The sequence below is a fragment of the Nyctereutes procyonoides genome, unplaced genomic scaffold, assembly GCF_905146905.1.
Source record: "Nyctereutes procyonoides isolate TBG_1078 unplaced genomic scaffold, NYPRO_anot_genome, whole genome shotgun sequence".
Taxonomy (NCBI): Eukaryota; Metazoa; Chordata; class Mammalia; order Carnivora; family Canidae; genus Nyctereutes; species Nyctereutes procyonoides.
This window is the reverse complement of record NW_026575139.1, coordinates 6,984,523-6,999,000: the sequence shown is the minus strand read 5'-3', so window position 1 is coordinate 6,999,000 and position 14,478 is coordinate 6,984,523. Positions and strand designations below refer to the sequence as shown.

Here is a 14,478-nt window from a genome sequence, read left to right as displayed (position 1 = left end):
ATTATCAGTTTGTGTCTTTCTTTCTCTGCTAGAATGTGTCAAAAGAGCAGCACCTTTGTTTTGTTCCTTGAGGTCAAATAAGTATCTAGAACAGTGCTTGGCACATGGCATATATTCAATAAATACTCATTAAGTGAGTGAATGAATGGATGTAATTCACGTAATAAGTTCACATAATTCATTTAGCCTTTATTTTGTACTGTGATAACTAGTAGATTTCTGTACAAGCATGCCTTGGAAATACTGCAGGTTCAGTTCTGGACTACCACAATCAAGTGAGTATTGCAATAAAGCAAGTCAAATGACTATTTTGGTTTCTTAGTGCAAATATAAAAGTTATGTTTACATTGTTGTATATTCTGTTGTGTGCAATAGCATTATGGATAAAAAACCAATTATATACCTTAATTAAATCTTTGTTGCTAAAAAATGCTATCATATGAGCTTTCAGTGAGTTGTAATCACTGATCATAGATAACCATAATAAATAAAATAAAAATGAAGAAGTATGAAATACTGTGAAAATTTACAAAATTACATAGAGACATGAAATGAGCAAATGCTATTGGAAAAATGGTGCCAATAGACTTGCTCTGCAGAAGGTTGTTACAGACCTTCAATTTGTTAAAAAACTCAGTATCCTTGAAGTAAAGCAAAGCGCAATAAAAGGCAGTAGGCCTGTAATTTGCTTCTGTAAGAACAACCTTTGAAATAATACCACTTGTAAGACTTTCCTAGTTTGTGTGTATGTGTGTGTTTGCATGCATGCAGGAAGGGTGATTACATGGTCACCACGAATATGTTGGTATTATACTATATCCATTTTACCTATCTATAAACACTTGTCATTTTTTAATTTGTATGGGACAAATAACACATAGAATCACAAAATTTGTCACCGCTACCATTTTTTAGTGTACAGTTCAGTAGTGTTAGGTGTGTACACAATTGTTGTGTAACTAGTCTCCCAAACTCTTTGTATCTTCCGAATTTGAAACTGTACCCACCACTCAACAACTCAAGAGCTCCCCTCTTCCCCCTCCTCTCAGTCCCAGCAACCATTCTATTTTCTGTTTCTGTAAATTTGACTGTTATTGATACCTCATGTTATGGAATCCTACAATATTTGTCTTTTTGTGACTAGCTTATTTCACTCAGCATAAGGTCTTGAAGATTCACCCATACTGTAGTAGGAGTCAGAATATCCTTTTTAAGGCTGAATGATGCCGCACTGTACGTATACACCACATCTTATTTATTCATTCATCTGCCCACAGACACTTGGGTTGCTTCTACCTTTTAGCTGTTGTTAGAAGTGCTACTGTGAACATGGGTGTGCAAGCAATTTCTTCGAGACTATAAACTCTTTTCTTGAGATCTGTTAGCTTACAGGAAAAGTGTACCAACCAGTTCTATTTTTGTATATGCATCCATCTTAATTTCAAAGCTCTTAATTTTATTTCTAAGATCTAAAGTTTATTTAACAGCGTGTTTTTCTTTTATGTAATTTACTTTCACATTATAGAATTTGTATTTTGGTGTAAGCTGGGGAAGTGTAGGTGTCCCGCTTTTTTAACATGATTCATTCCTGGAAAACCATACGTCAAAAAGCAGGACAAGCTCCTTGGAAAAACAAGCTACTACTTGTTGTATTTTTCAAATTATCTAGACTGTGAATGACCTAAACCGTAGAAATAGCACCAGGATGGTGTTGCATTGTGGTAGCAAAGGAAGGAAATGTTTCTGGAAGGAAAGAATGAACAGTGTTGCTGGCAGATGGGAGGGTGCAGTGTCATTTGGACTCGGGTGCCCTTAGTCCAAATGAGTATGAGCAGATCCTGAGGGTGGAGTCTGGCTGGAGTGAGGTGTGGCACCAGCAAGGAGAACAGAGAGGTTACTAGTAGGGGCACATGATTATTGAGACATTGGCATGAAAGGAAGAAGAAAGGACAGCAATGGGGAGGGACCAATCAATAGTGTAAGTCTTAAGGTTGGAAGGGATGGGATACGAGGCAGAGGTAAAGGACCATCTGATATTTGGTAGAGGAGCAAAGCTTCCCTGAATTGTGATAGGAGGGACAGAAGATAGGATGGATGCCCAAGTGGGCTTGATGTGGGTGCAGGTGGTGTGTAGGTTTGGGTTTTAGAAAGAGAAAACAATTTCCCCTTAAAACTTCAGTTTTCTCTCTCAACTGGGAGATGAGGTCATCTCTTGAAATTTATGAGTTAAGAAGAGGAATGACTATTTTAAGGAGAAGAAACAGGGTTTGACATAGTGATTATATGTAGAGAGTGGGAAGAGATAGATACCAGTTGCCAGGCTTGGAGAAGGGAGGCATTCAGTCTCCATTGCAGTTGAGTGAGGTACATTAAGCATAAAGTTAGACGTCAGATGTTTGTGAAGATTAATTTGACACATTTATTGAATTCCTACCTACTGCAATGTGTTGGAAGACAGTTCTTGTACCCAGGGAACTTAGAAGCTTACATAAAAGAAGAGGTGAGAACAGTCCTGAAGCTTCAGAGATCAGATCTTTGGGTTTGGAAAAGACTTGAGTCAGTGTTGATGGGGGGGTGGGTGAGAAAAAGCTTCACACAGAGAAGAATTTGTAGGTACTATGTTAATAGAATGGTGAATAGTCCAGTTTGTTCAGAATTATCCATGAGTCAGTTTGTCTCCATTGCAGTTTAAAAACATATCAGAGAAGCTTATGATTTAAAGAAGATTCTGTAGAAGTATGTGACCCCGCTAGTCACCCATATATAAACAGGCCTTATTGCTGCACTGTAGATTCCCGGTTTGGGCCAGATGAATTTGTAGAGCTCATCAAGTGTGATACTTTACCATCCATTCAAGCTTTTTTTCTGTCTTCAGCAGGCGATTAGAAAAAATTATTCCAAACTTGAATCCAGGACTTGAAAAATGTCAGTTGTCTAAATACAGTATCATATTGTGATAAATATAGCTGTTGAAATAAAAAAAATATCTCTTCACAAAACTTTGTTTTAATATTCACAGCAGAACTTTTTTGGGAATGTTATCTGAGAAATAGGACCATTTTATTATCAGAGCTGACTATTAATTAGGGTATTGTTTCAGATATAAAAGTTGATCTGCCACTGAAATTCTATTTGAATATGTATAGTTCCAAGCTTGCTTTGTGTATTTAATAACTTTAGTACCATAATTACTCTGTTTACAATTAAATTTTGGTGAATATGCTAATACGGAATATTGCAGTGAGTGATTTCAGCAAAGGGCAGTGCTGATTTGCATCTTGATGTGCTTTTCACTTGCATCTGCATTTCATTTAATGTCACTGGGAAAAGAAATGGTCAGATTATGTAATGGGTTTTGTGACAGTAAAGTTTTCCTTTTCTTTGAAACCTAAACTACCGTAATAGTGGATTTGCTTTCCTCCAAGTGGGCAGAAGTGATGCAGAAAGGTTGGGTTTGGTGGAGGTTTGTGCCCTCCAGCGTATTGTTTAACAGAAACCTAATGTAAGTGTTGGTTTCATCAGTAGAAGAAACCTATAATGTATTAAGGCAATTGTTGAATTCAAATTGGTGTTTTAAGTTCTTTAGGAAAGTCACTGAGTTACTGAGGCAAATGCTTGTGGTTGTAAAACTTAACGATTTTTGAGTTGAGGCTTCTGGTTTTAAATACTTCTCCTCCTTTTCAGAAATCACATGAAAAGAAACAAGGAGATTGAGAAACAGTTCTCATATTCTCTGAAACTAGGGGAACTTCTATGACCCTAAACCAGGAAATAAGAGGGGTGGCTAAACGCTAAAGTCAAATGGGGGTGTGGCAGGGCGTAGAAAAGGGACAGTCTTGGCACTGAGGTGCTGGAAGAGGAGTGTTCTCCAGAGTGAGTGGAGTGCAACCAATAAGGTTTTGTTTGGAAAAATAGGATATGGGTGTTGGCAGAACGACTTTATATGAAAAAAAAAAGATGAAAGAACAACTTTGTATGAACTTGTTTTGTCCTTAGTTTACTTAGGCTGTATGATATATTTAAGTTCCTCGAAACCTGTGGATCTCCCTAACGTGGATGCATGACCGAGACAGAGAAAAAAAACTGGGGAACCATTTGGAAAATTCCTGTGTTCCTACCCCTGGTTATCTTACACCAGTATAAGTGTAGACAAATCAAAATTTTATCAGCAAAATATGAAACCATCAGATAACTAAAAGAAGACATGGGAGGTATTTGAAAAGAGTAATTTGGGAGCAGGCTTTCCAAGGATGACAGACATAAAGTCCAAAAGCTAAAAATAAACTCAAAAGACAAACGGGTGAGACTATTTGCAATATAAAGAGCTAATCTCTTTACTAGAGAATATATGAGAAGTGCCTATAAATAAAAAAGCAAAAGCAACCAATAGTTGTTAGGAAATGAAGTACAGATTTTACTTAGGAGTGCGTGGGTGTGTGTGTGTGAGTCTGACTGGACAAGCTCATAGAGTCTGAAAAGATTCTCAGTTTTGGTCCCTTGGTGATTGTTAATTATAGGAACAGTAATTTTTTAATGCTTAAAACCATAAAATATTTCACAATACACAAGACCTTATTAAGCAGACACAGACTTAGTGAATTATCAGGTGCTATTAGAACCACCACGCACACCAGGAAAGAGAACCACCTGCCCGTCCTCATCATAACTTTCTTACACTTCTGAAAGTAACTTGTATCTTTTATGGCAATCGCTTCCTTTTCTTTATCGGTTATCACTACAATGCGCATCCTTAAATACTTCAGTATGGATTTGCCTGAAGTATTTTGTTTTGTTTTGTTTTAGATACGTTGTTTTTCATCTGTCTCTCTTCTCCCCCATCTCTTGTTTTTTTCCTTTATCTGTTGAAGGAATGGGATCATGTGTACTGTAGGGTTTCCCACCCTTGGGACTTGGCTGATTGCATTCCTGTACTATAGTTTATCATGTTCTGTTCTATTCATCTCCTGTGAATTGATAGGCTTGATCAGATTCAGATTCTATTAATTTTTTATTTTTATTTTTTGGCAAGATTACTTCATGGGTAGTGGCGTATTCTTTTATCAGGAGGCGTATAATATGTCTGGACACCTCTCACATTTTGATGTTAGTAGCTATCAGTGCTCAGTGTCTGGATCCATTAATTCATTAGAAAGTGGAAGTGGTGTTAACCTAAAACCATTCTTATTCATTTATTAGCTGAAATTTTCCCATAAGGAGAAATTTCTCTTCATCCAGTATTTGGTTACCCAGTGGTACAATTCATGTAAGAGAGGATAAATGCTTGATTCTTTTCTTTTCTTTTCTTTCTTTCTTTCTTTCTTTCTTTCTTTCTTTCTTCTTCTTTCTTTCTTTCTTTCTTTCTTTTTTCAGCAGCTTTCAAAATTGAGTGGTTTCCTGTTATTCTCTAGAGGTGACCAGTTAGGTTTTCTTACTATTATAAACTCTTGGATTTACCCATTTTATGTGTTTTAACCCTAGCGGTTATTATCTTTATTGAGTCAAATTGGCTTATCTTTGGTCAGTGGGAACGTTTAAGTTGGCTCCTTAGACGTATCTGACATAACTCTCATAGTTTTTGATAGCTTCCTTGACACCTAGAAATGACAAGATGTTCCAAGTCTATCTTGTACATTTCTAGCTCCACACCTGGAATCAGTCATCTCTTCAAGAAATCTGATTTCTTTTACAGGAAACAGTATTTCAAGCATACAATTTGTGTACTAGAAATACTCATTACTACTGGGTTGGTTATTTCTAAGCTTTTTTGTGGCTAGGGCTAGGAAATGCAAAGGTGTGTGGGTGTGCCTGTGGGTGTTCACGTGCACACATGCTTTTTATGAAGATAAAATAACTTCTGAATTAAAAGTATTTTCTTTTTAAAAATATTTTATTTATTTATTTATTCATGACAGACACAGAGAGAGTAGAGACACGGGCAGAGGGAGAAGCAGGCTCCCTGCACAGGTTCCCTGCAGGGAGCCTGATGCCTGACTCCATCCCTGGGTTGAAGGCGGCGCTAAACCCCTGAGCCACCTGGGCTGCCCAAAAGTATCTTTGTATAAAGCATTTTTAGCCTTACTTCTTCTGCCTTTCATCTGTATCCCCTTTCTTTCATATATGAATCTTGACTTTTAAGGATACAGGGGCATGGAAATTAAAATATCACATTATTGCTCATTTGCATTATTCCACAGCTATATATACAGTAACCTTAGTTTATAAAACCAAGTATCATTTACAGTATGATTACCCGAGAGTTGGTTTTTTGGCATGTATTCCTCCCCCCCCCCTTTTTTTTTTAACAGTTGTACCGTATCTACTTCGTCAGAACATATGCCTGTTATATATCCTGTCCTTGTAGTCTTTGTTGAGTCTTGCTTCTACAAATCAGTGTCTGCTTACTGCTCACTCGCAGGTCTTCCAGCGATGTTTCTTTGGGCATTTTGGATATCTGAGGCTTGTTCTCTGGTGAATTCTTGCTCCCTTTTTCCAAGTTGAGAACGCTTCTGGTTTTTATACTTGAAATTTAACAGAATGTAAAATCTGTGGTTCATGTTTCTTTGTCTTAACTATGTTACTTTCCCTTTTTTTTCTGGCATAGGTATTGCTGTCAGAGTGATGACAGTCTGATTTATTCTCCTTAAAAGAGATCTGTTTTTGGCCTGGATGCTCAAAGAATACTTTCTTTTCCGTGGAGTTCCGTAATTTTGCTAGGTGTGTTTGAGCGCAGAGTTGTCCTGGGCTGATTTCTCCATGTACCGGGGGAGGTGTGACCTTTCGTTTTGAGGTTTCACTTTTTTTTTTTTTTTTTTAAAGTTCAGGAAAGTCTTCTTAGATTAAAGCATTTTTAGGATTCTGTTCCCTTGCTTTGATTTTCTTTGTTATATGTTCACTGGCTTTTCTTTTTGTGTTCTAAATCTATGACTTTTTTCTAGAAATGTTTATCTTTTTCACCCTCTTTGATTTTTAATTTTTTTTCCTTTTCATTTTCTATTTCTGTTAAGTCACAGTGTTTAAACTGCCTTCAGTCTGATGTTCCTTCTAGCTTAGTTTTCATCTCTGAAATGATTGTGACTTTTTAGTTATTCCCTTCTATCGCTTGGTTTCTGAGTTTTTCTAATTCTGATCTGTTAGTCTTTCCATATAAAAATTTTTAAGCTTGTTTTGAAATATTGCTTCATAGCTCTCAACTTTTTGGCAGGCATGTTTTATGTATTTTTCTGCAGGGACTTTAAAAAAATTTCAATTTGCACGGGACTAGGTTTGGATCCTTTTTTGTTTTGCTGAATTTTATAAGCAATTATTTTTCTTTTATGTGCAATTAGTTCTGGATGGTATAGTTCAGGTTGACTTTGTGTCATTTTCTAGAGCCTCCTTTTCTGTTCTGTACTGTTTTGTTTTGGTATAGCGTTCCAAAACATGGAGGCTAACTTACAAATCTGCTATTGTGTTTGTTTGAACCTTCTTTTTCCTTTCTTTGTATTATCTTTGTGATGCTCAGTTTGGATTCCATTCCCAGCAGTTTCTGATCCACCTGGGGAGGCTTTGACCTGAGAGTGAGTTTTGGCTGGTTGGTCTTGTGAGCTGTGGAGGCCAGCCTGTGCCAGCCCCTCCAGCAGAGCCCTGCATGCGCCCGCTGTGGGAGTGTGCAGGGCCCTCCTCAGCTTCAGCTCCTGAGCTTCCACGTTGTCTCTGTGCCGCTAGAGGCAACCTGGGGTAACTTGGGGGTCCTCAGATTCATCAGAAACACTACCCTGGCTTCTGCTCCTTCCCTCACAGCTGCTGGTGGCATGTAGGTCATCTTGTTGCCCGTGGCATCTTCACCCACTCCCATTTTGGGGTTCGTGGACGTAGGGAATACTGTTGCCTCATTTTGTTGTAGATACTGTCCTTTGGGTTTGAGTTTGTTCTCTAGTTGTCCTTTCTGGTTTTATGGGGGAATTTAGGGAGATTAAATAGGTGTGCTGCCCCTGATTTGTACAGGGAATTGAGAGACTCTCAGTGATGGCTGATTCTATGGGGCTGCTTTTAGGAAGGAAAAAAGTCATTCCAGACTGCATTAATTGTTACCAGTAGGGTATAGGACTAACACTCAGAGTAAAAGCTCATCACTTAATTTGGAGAAAAAACACTTTTTGTTGACCACAATTTATATTGAGTAGAAGCTGAGCTAGCATATTTCATTTGAAATATGGCCACTTTTGGAAAGGAATTATATAGTAAAACACAAAAGATAGTCTGGTTACTATCTTGAGTTACTGAAAGAGGAAAAGTCTTTTTTTTTTTTTTTTTACTCATTTTAAACTGTCTTGACTACTATAAGGAAATCATCAAATAGGAGATTACTCTGATGATTTGTTACAGTGGGGTAAATTTAGAAGGCATCCATTTTAGCATTTGGAAGTGCTGTGTCTAGGTTCTTTCTCTTTTTTTCTTTTTTTGTCTTGGCTATTTCTTGTACTCCGTCTACAACCATAGCTGTAAAAGTCACCTTGATTGGGGTATTGAGTCTAGGCTATTACAGTTTACACTGAAATTTCATTCAGGAAGATTTTACAATGATTAAAAATACAATTAAGGGAATTGTTAGGAAGAAATAATAGTCACATTAATTTATTTTGGAGATGTTTTCTTAGAGAAGATTTGGACAGTGAAGAGGGATTGGTATTCTAAAGGAAAAATTAAATTAAAAAATCTCCAATAAGTTAATAAAGAGCATTTGCATATGTAGAGTTTATGTACGTGGCGTGATTGTGGATGGATATTTCCGCATCTAATTTCCGGTGTATGTACTTAGAATATCTAGGCTCCAAACCAAACCACCTTATGTAATGTGATTGTTCTGTCTTAACAACCCTGTCCTTCACCTGAACAGCCATTTCAAAGTGTTGCAGACTGTGGCCTCTGAGAAAGTATTTGTTTTAAATCTTTTCCAATTAGTAGTTGTGGAACTGAGAGTTTGAGGCCCTCCTGCCCCGCCCCTGCCCAGGGTTCTCTCTCTGTGAGGCAAGCTAGATCTCAGGGCACTTACAGCCCAGAGACAAGTGACTAATTGGTGTCAGTGGTACTAGAATCTGGGGCTTTTGATTCTAGCCCAGGGCTGTTTTCACAGTAACACGCAGCTTCTCTGAATGTTATGTTAAACTCGGCTGTTGAGTGAGAAAGGTGAATCCAGATTCACTTCCAGAAGCATAGGTGTGAGAAGGGACGCATGGAGCGCTGTGTGTTGCCAGCTTTGCCTTTTCTGGGAAGCCGAAGGACCAAACAGCCGCCGTTTCCTTATCACTGTTTGGAAAGGTCCGCTCCTTCCCTGGGTAATTGTGGGCCACAGCATCAAGGCTTTGGAGCCAGGTTAGTGTTCAGAGTGATGTCTGTTGCTCTGCTGCTTTTAGGTGTAGAGCCTTCATTTCCTCATCTGTAAGATGGGGATGATAATGTAATCTTCGCAGAGACGTGACGATGGATTGTGTGTTAAGAAAGCATCTCCTATCGTGTCATAAATGCTCTTCCTCATTTGGAAAGCACCTTTGTAGCGCTGAGCATCCCTCAGTGGAAAATGTTTTCAGCACTTCTAGGATTATAATTCTGAGTGTCGCTCTCTTTCATGTTACAGTGAAAATGCCTCGTGTAAAAGCAGCTCAAGCTGGAAGACAGGGCCCTGCAAAGAGACGACTTGCAGAACACTTTGCAGCTGGGGAGATAATCACAGACATGACAAAGAAGGAGTGGAAACTAGGATCGCCCATTGGCCAGGGCGGCTTCGGCTGTATATATCTTGGTAAGTGTACCAGTCCAAAGATTTACATGTTTTCTTATCAAATAATTTCTCAGGAGCTTTTACAGGATGTTCTTAATTATCGACATTCAACTTAATACTGTATGATTAGACGAAAACGCATCTCTGTTACAGGAGTGGAGAAGAAGATAGTAGATTTACTCGCAGTAGAAAAAGAGGGTGATCTGTAATATTGTGCTTTAGATTTTTAAGATATTCTGTATAATCTCAGTTTCTTCTGAGACCCGGAGAAAGCCATGGCCATCTTCCTTTCCCCACCTCCACTCAATTGGGATTTATTCCCTCTGTTTTGGTTTAATTTGGAGATTTTCAGATAACAGGTGTGAATTTTTTTTTTCTTTCTCTATAACCCTACTAATCGTTGTAGTGGAATTGGAAGAATGACCTGAAAATTGCATACTAGGCCTGATTAAATGTGCTATTAATTAGCATACTTACCTTGAAATTTTGGAGGACCCATGTGGAACCCTGAGATTCTGTAGGTTAACTAAATCATTGATTTAAAAAATATTTTACCTGATTGCTTCTAAAGCTGACTGCTTTACTTGGAGTATTAATAGTGATATACTTCATGTTTGCTTTTGCAATTTCTTTCTGACTTTTCCATGATATATCCTACTCCACCTCTAATCTTGATTTAGTTATTTACCTAATTATTTAATTTCTGCTCTGAGGTTTATAAAATTTTATTTTTAGTAATGGAACCCTTTTTTCTTTCAAGCAATGTGTTACTCAGGATACTATTATTAGATACTAGGTTAGTGTTAGTAGTGGAAACTTCTTAGCACTCAGAGTCTCAGCTCTACAACCAGGCCTAGGAATCAGATGCCATATGTAGAGAGAGGGCCCAGCAGTGAGACTAAACAAGTACCCCAGGTGATTTGGATGTGTGCTGATGTATGAGAGCTGCCCACGAGATGAGGATCTTCTTAGGAGGGTCCGACTCCAACTCCTCCGGGGCCAGCAGGCTGTAGGGTTGGCTGTAGCCTCTAGGGCTGTGTTCCTGAGACAGCCTGGAGCCCAGTGCTCTACTGTATGCTGTAAATAGGATTTCTCTAGGTCAGTGGCACCTGTCTTTGGGAGACGGGTGTTGATTCTTTAGTTTTGTTGAGGGCCAAGCCCGCTGTAGTAGACCAGGCTATCTGTTGAGGGGAAAATATGTATAAATCAAGAAAGGTTAGTGGCCAGGTTATATAGGTTTGACCTTAGGGGTTAGAGATGGTAGATTCTATAAGCTGTTCTGCAGAATGTGTGCACTTAGGACATTCCATGTTAGGAGTGGGAACCTGAAGCAAGTAGGTTCTTCATTTTGTATTAGTTACTTTACATTTGTAACCTTTGGAACGTTTGCCACAGCCACTGCATTTGTGTTCTTTTATTGGTGTTTGTATTTATCATTAAAAAGTGCCATCTACTAGTGAGTACTGTTAATATCCAATGATTTGACAGATTCCTTTAATAAAGCTTTGCTTTTATAGAGCTGGATTGATCAATCTGGATTTGCTTTAGTATTGCTGCCTCCAGTTTGTCTCTTGGTGCCCACTGACATACAAAAGCAGCTATAGTCGAGATCAGCAGTTTTTGCTCATGAATTAAAAAGATTACTTTTGAATTATTTTGGATATTTCCTGCAGTGTTTGCTACCATTTATCTTTTCTTCTTGGGAAGATTGCTCCCATGTCTTTCACGGGAGTACGTCCCCTCTTGCTGTCCTGCTGCCTGTGGAGATGCATAGTCATCCTCGCAGGGACTTCTGGGTTCTCCAGCTTTCCTTCCTCGGCTCACTTTTCATTCTGTGGGTTCCGCTCTGAGTGCTTTTATTGATTTCATGGCTGCTCTTGCTGTGTTTTGACTGTCGACTTCCCCATCTTTTATCTGTAGCCAGGGGCTTGATCTGCTGCGTGCATCCTGTGGCCAGGGGGCCTGCAGGGCACCCACCGGCTCTCTTGTGACCAGGAGAGGCATATCTCAGGCCAGACACTGGAAGGCATTCTTTTTTTTTTTTTTTAATAAATTATTTTTTTATTGCTGTTCAATTTACCAACATACAGAATAACACCCAGTGCTCATCCCGTCAAGTGTCCCCCTCAGTGCCCGTCACCCACTCACCCCCACCCCCCGCCCTCCTCCCCTTCCACCACCCCTAGTTCGTTTCCCAGAGTTATGAGTCTTTATGTTCTGTGTCCCTTTCTGATATCTCCCACACATTTCTTCTCCCTTCCCTTATATTCCCTTTCACTATTATTCATATTCCCCAAATGAATGAGAACATACACTGTTTGTCCTTCTCCGATTGACTTACTTCACTCAGCATAATACCCTCCAGTTCCATCCACGTTGAAGCAAATGGTGGGTATTTGTCGTTTCTAATGGCTGAGTAATATACTGGAAGGCATTCTTAAGTGTTCCTTCACCAGTGTCCCAAGTACTTCACCTAGTCCTGTGGCTTTACCTGTGTGACAACTCTCTCCATCTTTGCCGACCTTGCCTTAGTGCTGGTCATTTTCACGTCTTGTTTGGATTCTCACTGTGGCGGTGGCTCTTCTTTGCTACCTTCCTGGCCCCCTTGCATCTCATCATTCATGGCTGTGGCTTGAGTGATCTAGCCTAGTCAAATTCCTGTAATGGCTCCCCGCAGCTCCGGGGAGAAAGTGCCAGATGTAGGAGAATGGCATAGAGACCCTCCCTCTGTTCTCATTCCTACGTAGCTTCTTCATCCCTCTTATCTCCTCAGGATCTGTGCTTTGTCCTGCAGCCCTTTGCCTCTTGATCTCGGTATGTGATGCTTCTCTTGCTTCATTTTTCCAAAGCTGAGGGTTGGGCAGGTACTCTGTTTATAGGCCCTTTGCATTAACCCTTTCATAATACTGTCCACACTGTATTGAAGTTACTTTTCTCTCTCTTGGCAATGGGACAGCTCTTCTCACTGTGTCCCCAGTGCCTGGCATATTTTGTGGCATATAATGTTTGAAGGAATTACTGAGCCTCCTTTTCCCCTTTCTTCATTTGAACTGTGCAGCATTATTGGAATACTATCCTTATTTTAATATTTTGTTACACTGAATGCTTATTTAAAGCTACCATATGCCCATGGTAGTCACTGTTGTGACTCTAGCATTCCTTCTTCACTCTCAAGTACTGTAGCTGCAGTTTCTTCAAAATCTTGCTATTTTCCTCCGCTGGTCCTCCTTCATCAATTCATCTACTAATGTGAGAATGCCTTAGGGCTCAGGCCTAGGGTTTCTTCTTTTCTTATCTATGTTCGTGCCCTAGCGGCTCTTCCAGGGTCATGGCTTTAACTGAGTAGTGTTTCCATGTCAGTGACTCTCAAATTTTTTTCTTCAACCTGGACCATTCTTGTGAACTCAGGACTTGTATATCAAGTGCCTGTTGGATGTTTACTGAGCATCTCAGACAGAAAGCTCTCCAAAGCACCAGCTCTTCCTGCAGCTTCCTCCATCTTAGTAAGTAGCAACTTTGCAGTTGCTCAGGCTGAAAACTTGGAGGCCTCCTTGCCTCCTTTTCCTCCTTTCCCTTCCATATCCAGTTTTTCAACGAATCCTGTTGACTCCTTTTTGAAAACACATCCACAGTCTAACCACTTAGCACCACCTTGTCTGCTGTCGTTCTGGTTCACCTCGAGTGTCGTTGTGGCCAGGCTGACCTCTCTGCTTCTGCTTTTGCCCTCTGCCCTCTGTACCCCATTCTCCACCAGGCAGCCTGAAGAATTCTGAAAAATCAAAGTCTAATCTTGCCAGTCCTCTTCTCAGAACCTTCCAGTGGCTCTCCAGCTCAACCACAGTGACAGCTTTATGTCAGCCTTACGTCACATGCTGCTCTTTGTCCCCTGCTGCTGCTTCTGATCTGTCCCTTATTACTTTCCACCTCACTTAGTTTTCTTCAGCTACTTTTGCCTCCTTGCTTTCTTAGACTTGTCAGAGGCTTCCATGTCAGGGCCTTTGTGCTGGTTTGGATGGAATGTTCTTCCCCAGGTTCTTACATGGCTGATTCCCTCTCTGCCTTCAGACCACAGTTCCAGTGACAGAGAGGCTTCTCTGAGGACCTTTCAACAGTGTGTACCTTCTTTCCTGCCTCGTTTTCCCGTTCTAGCTCTCAAAGCATTGAGCATGCTTTATGTTTTAATTGCTGTCTGTGTCCTACCACTGAAATGTTAGCTTCATAAGAGTAGCAGTTATTTCTTCCTGTTCATTACTAAATCAGTTTCCTAGAAATGGTATTTAGTAGGTACTTGGTAAAATATTTTTTTCATGAATGTGGGCAGCCTTATATTCCTGACTCCATAATCTAGCACCTGTGCTTTATTTGCATGAAATAAAATGACAGCCACATTATGATTATTATGGATGGCAGTTCAAAGTTCTAGTGCCAAACATCCTGAATTGTTGATGCAGATGAGTTTTTTCCCCCCAAAACTAGTGCATTTTGGAACTTTAGCTCCCTCTTTTCTTACCCTCTTTTTTTTCTTTTTCTTTTTTTCTTTTTTTTTTTTTTTTGCTCCTGGTTTGTGAAATTTAAGAAATGTCATCAGTTATTATCCTCTTGGGAATTCACAACCTTCATTAGCATATCAAAGGCTATGAGTACTTTTGAATTAAAGAAATCTTTAACTCAGAGTTTTCCATACTTAATTGATGATTGTATTAAAGATACCAATAATTATA

At 39.5% G+C, this 14,478-nt stretch overlaps 1 protein-coding gene across 3 annotated transcripts in view; it reads left to right on the top strand.

The window, feature by feature from the left end:
* VRK1 (VRK serine/threonine kinase 1) overlaps positions 1-14,478 on the top strand; it is a 77,643-nt gene that overhangs the window by 25,663 nt on the left and 37,502 nt on the right. For all 3 annotated transcript variants that reach the window (XM_055304436.1, XM_055304434.1, XM_055304435.1), the window contains exon 2: positions 9,614-9,778. In XM_055304436.1, the coding sequence (XP_055160411.1) occupies positions 9,619-9,778 (160 nt within the window). In that variant the 5' untranslated portion in view covers positions 9,614-9,618. The remainder of the gene's footprint in view (positions 1-9,613; positions 9,779-14,478) is intronic.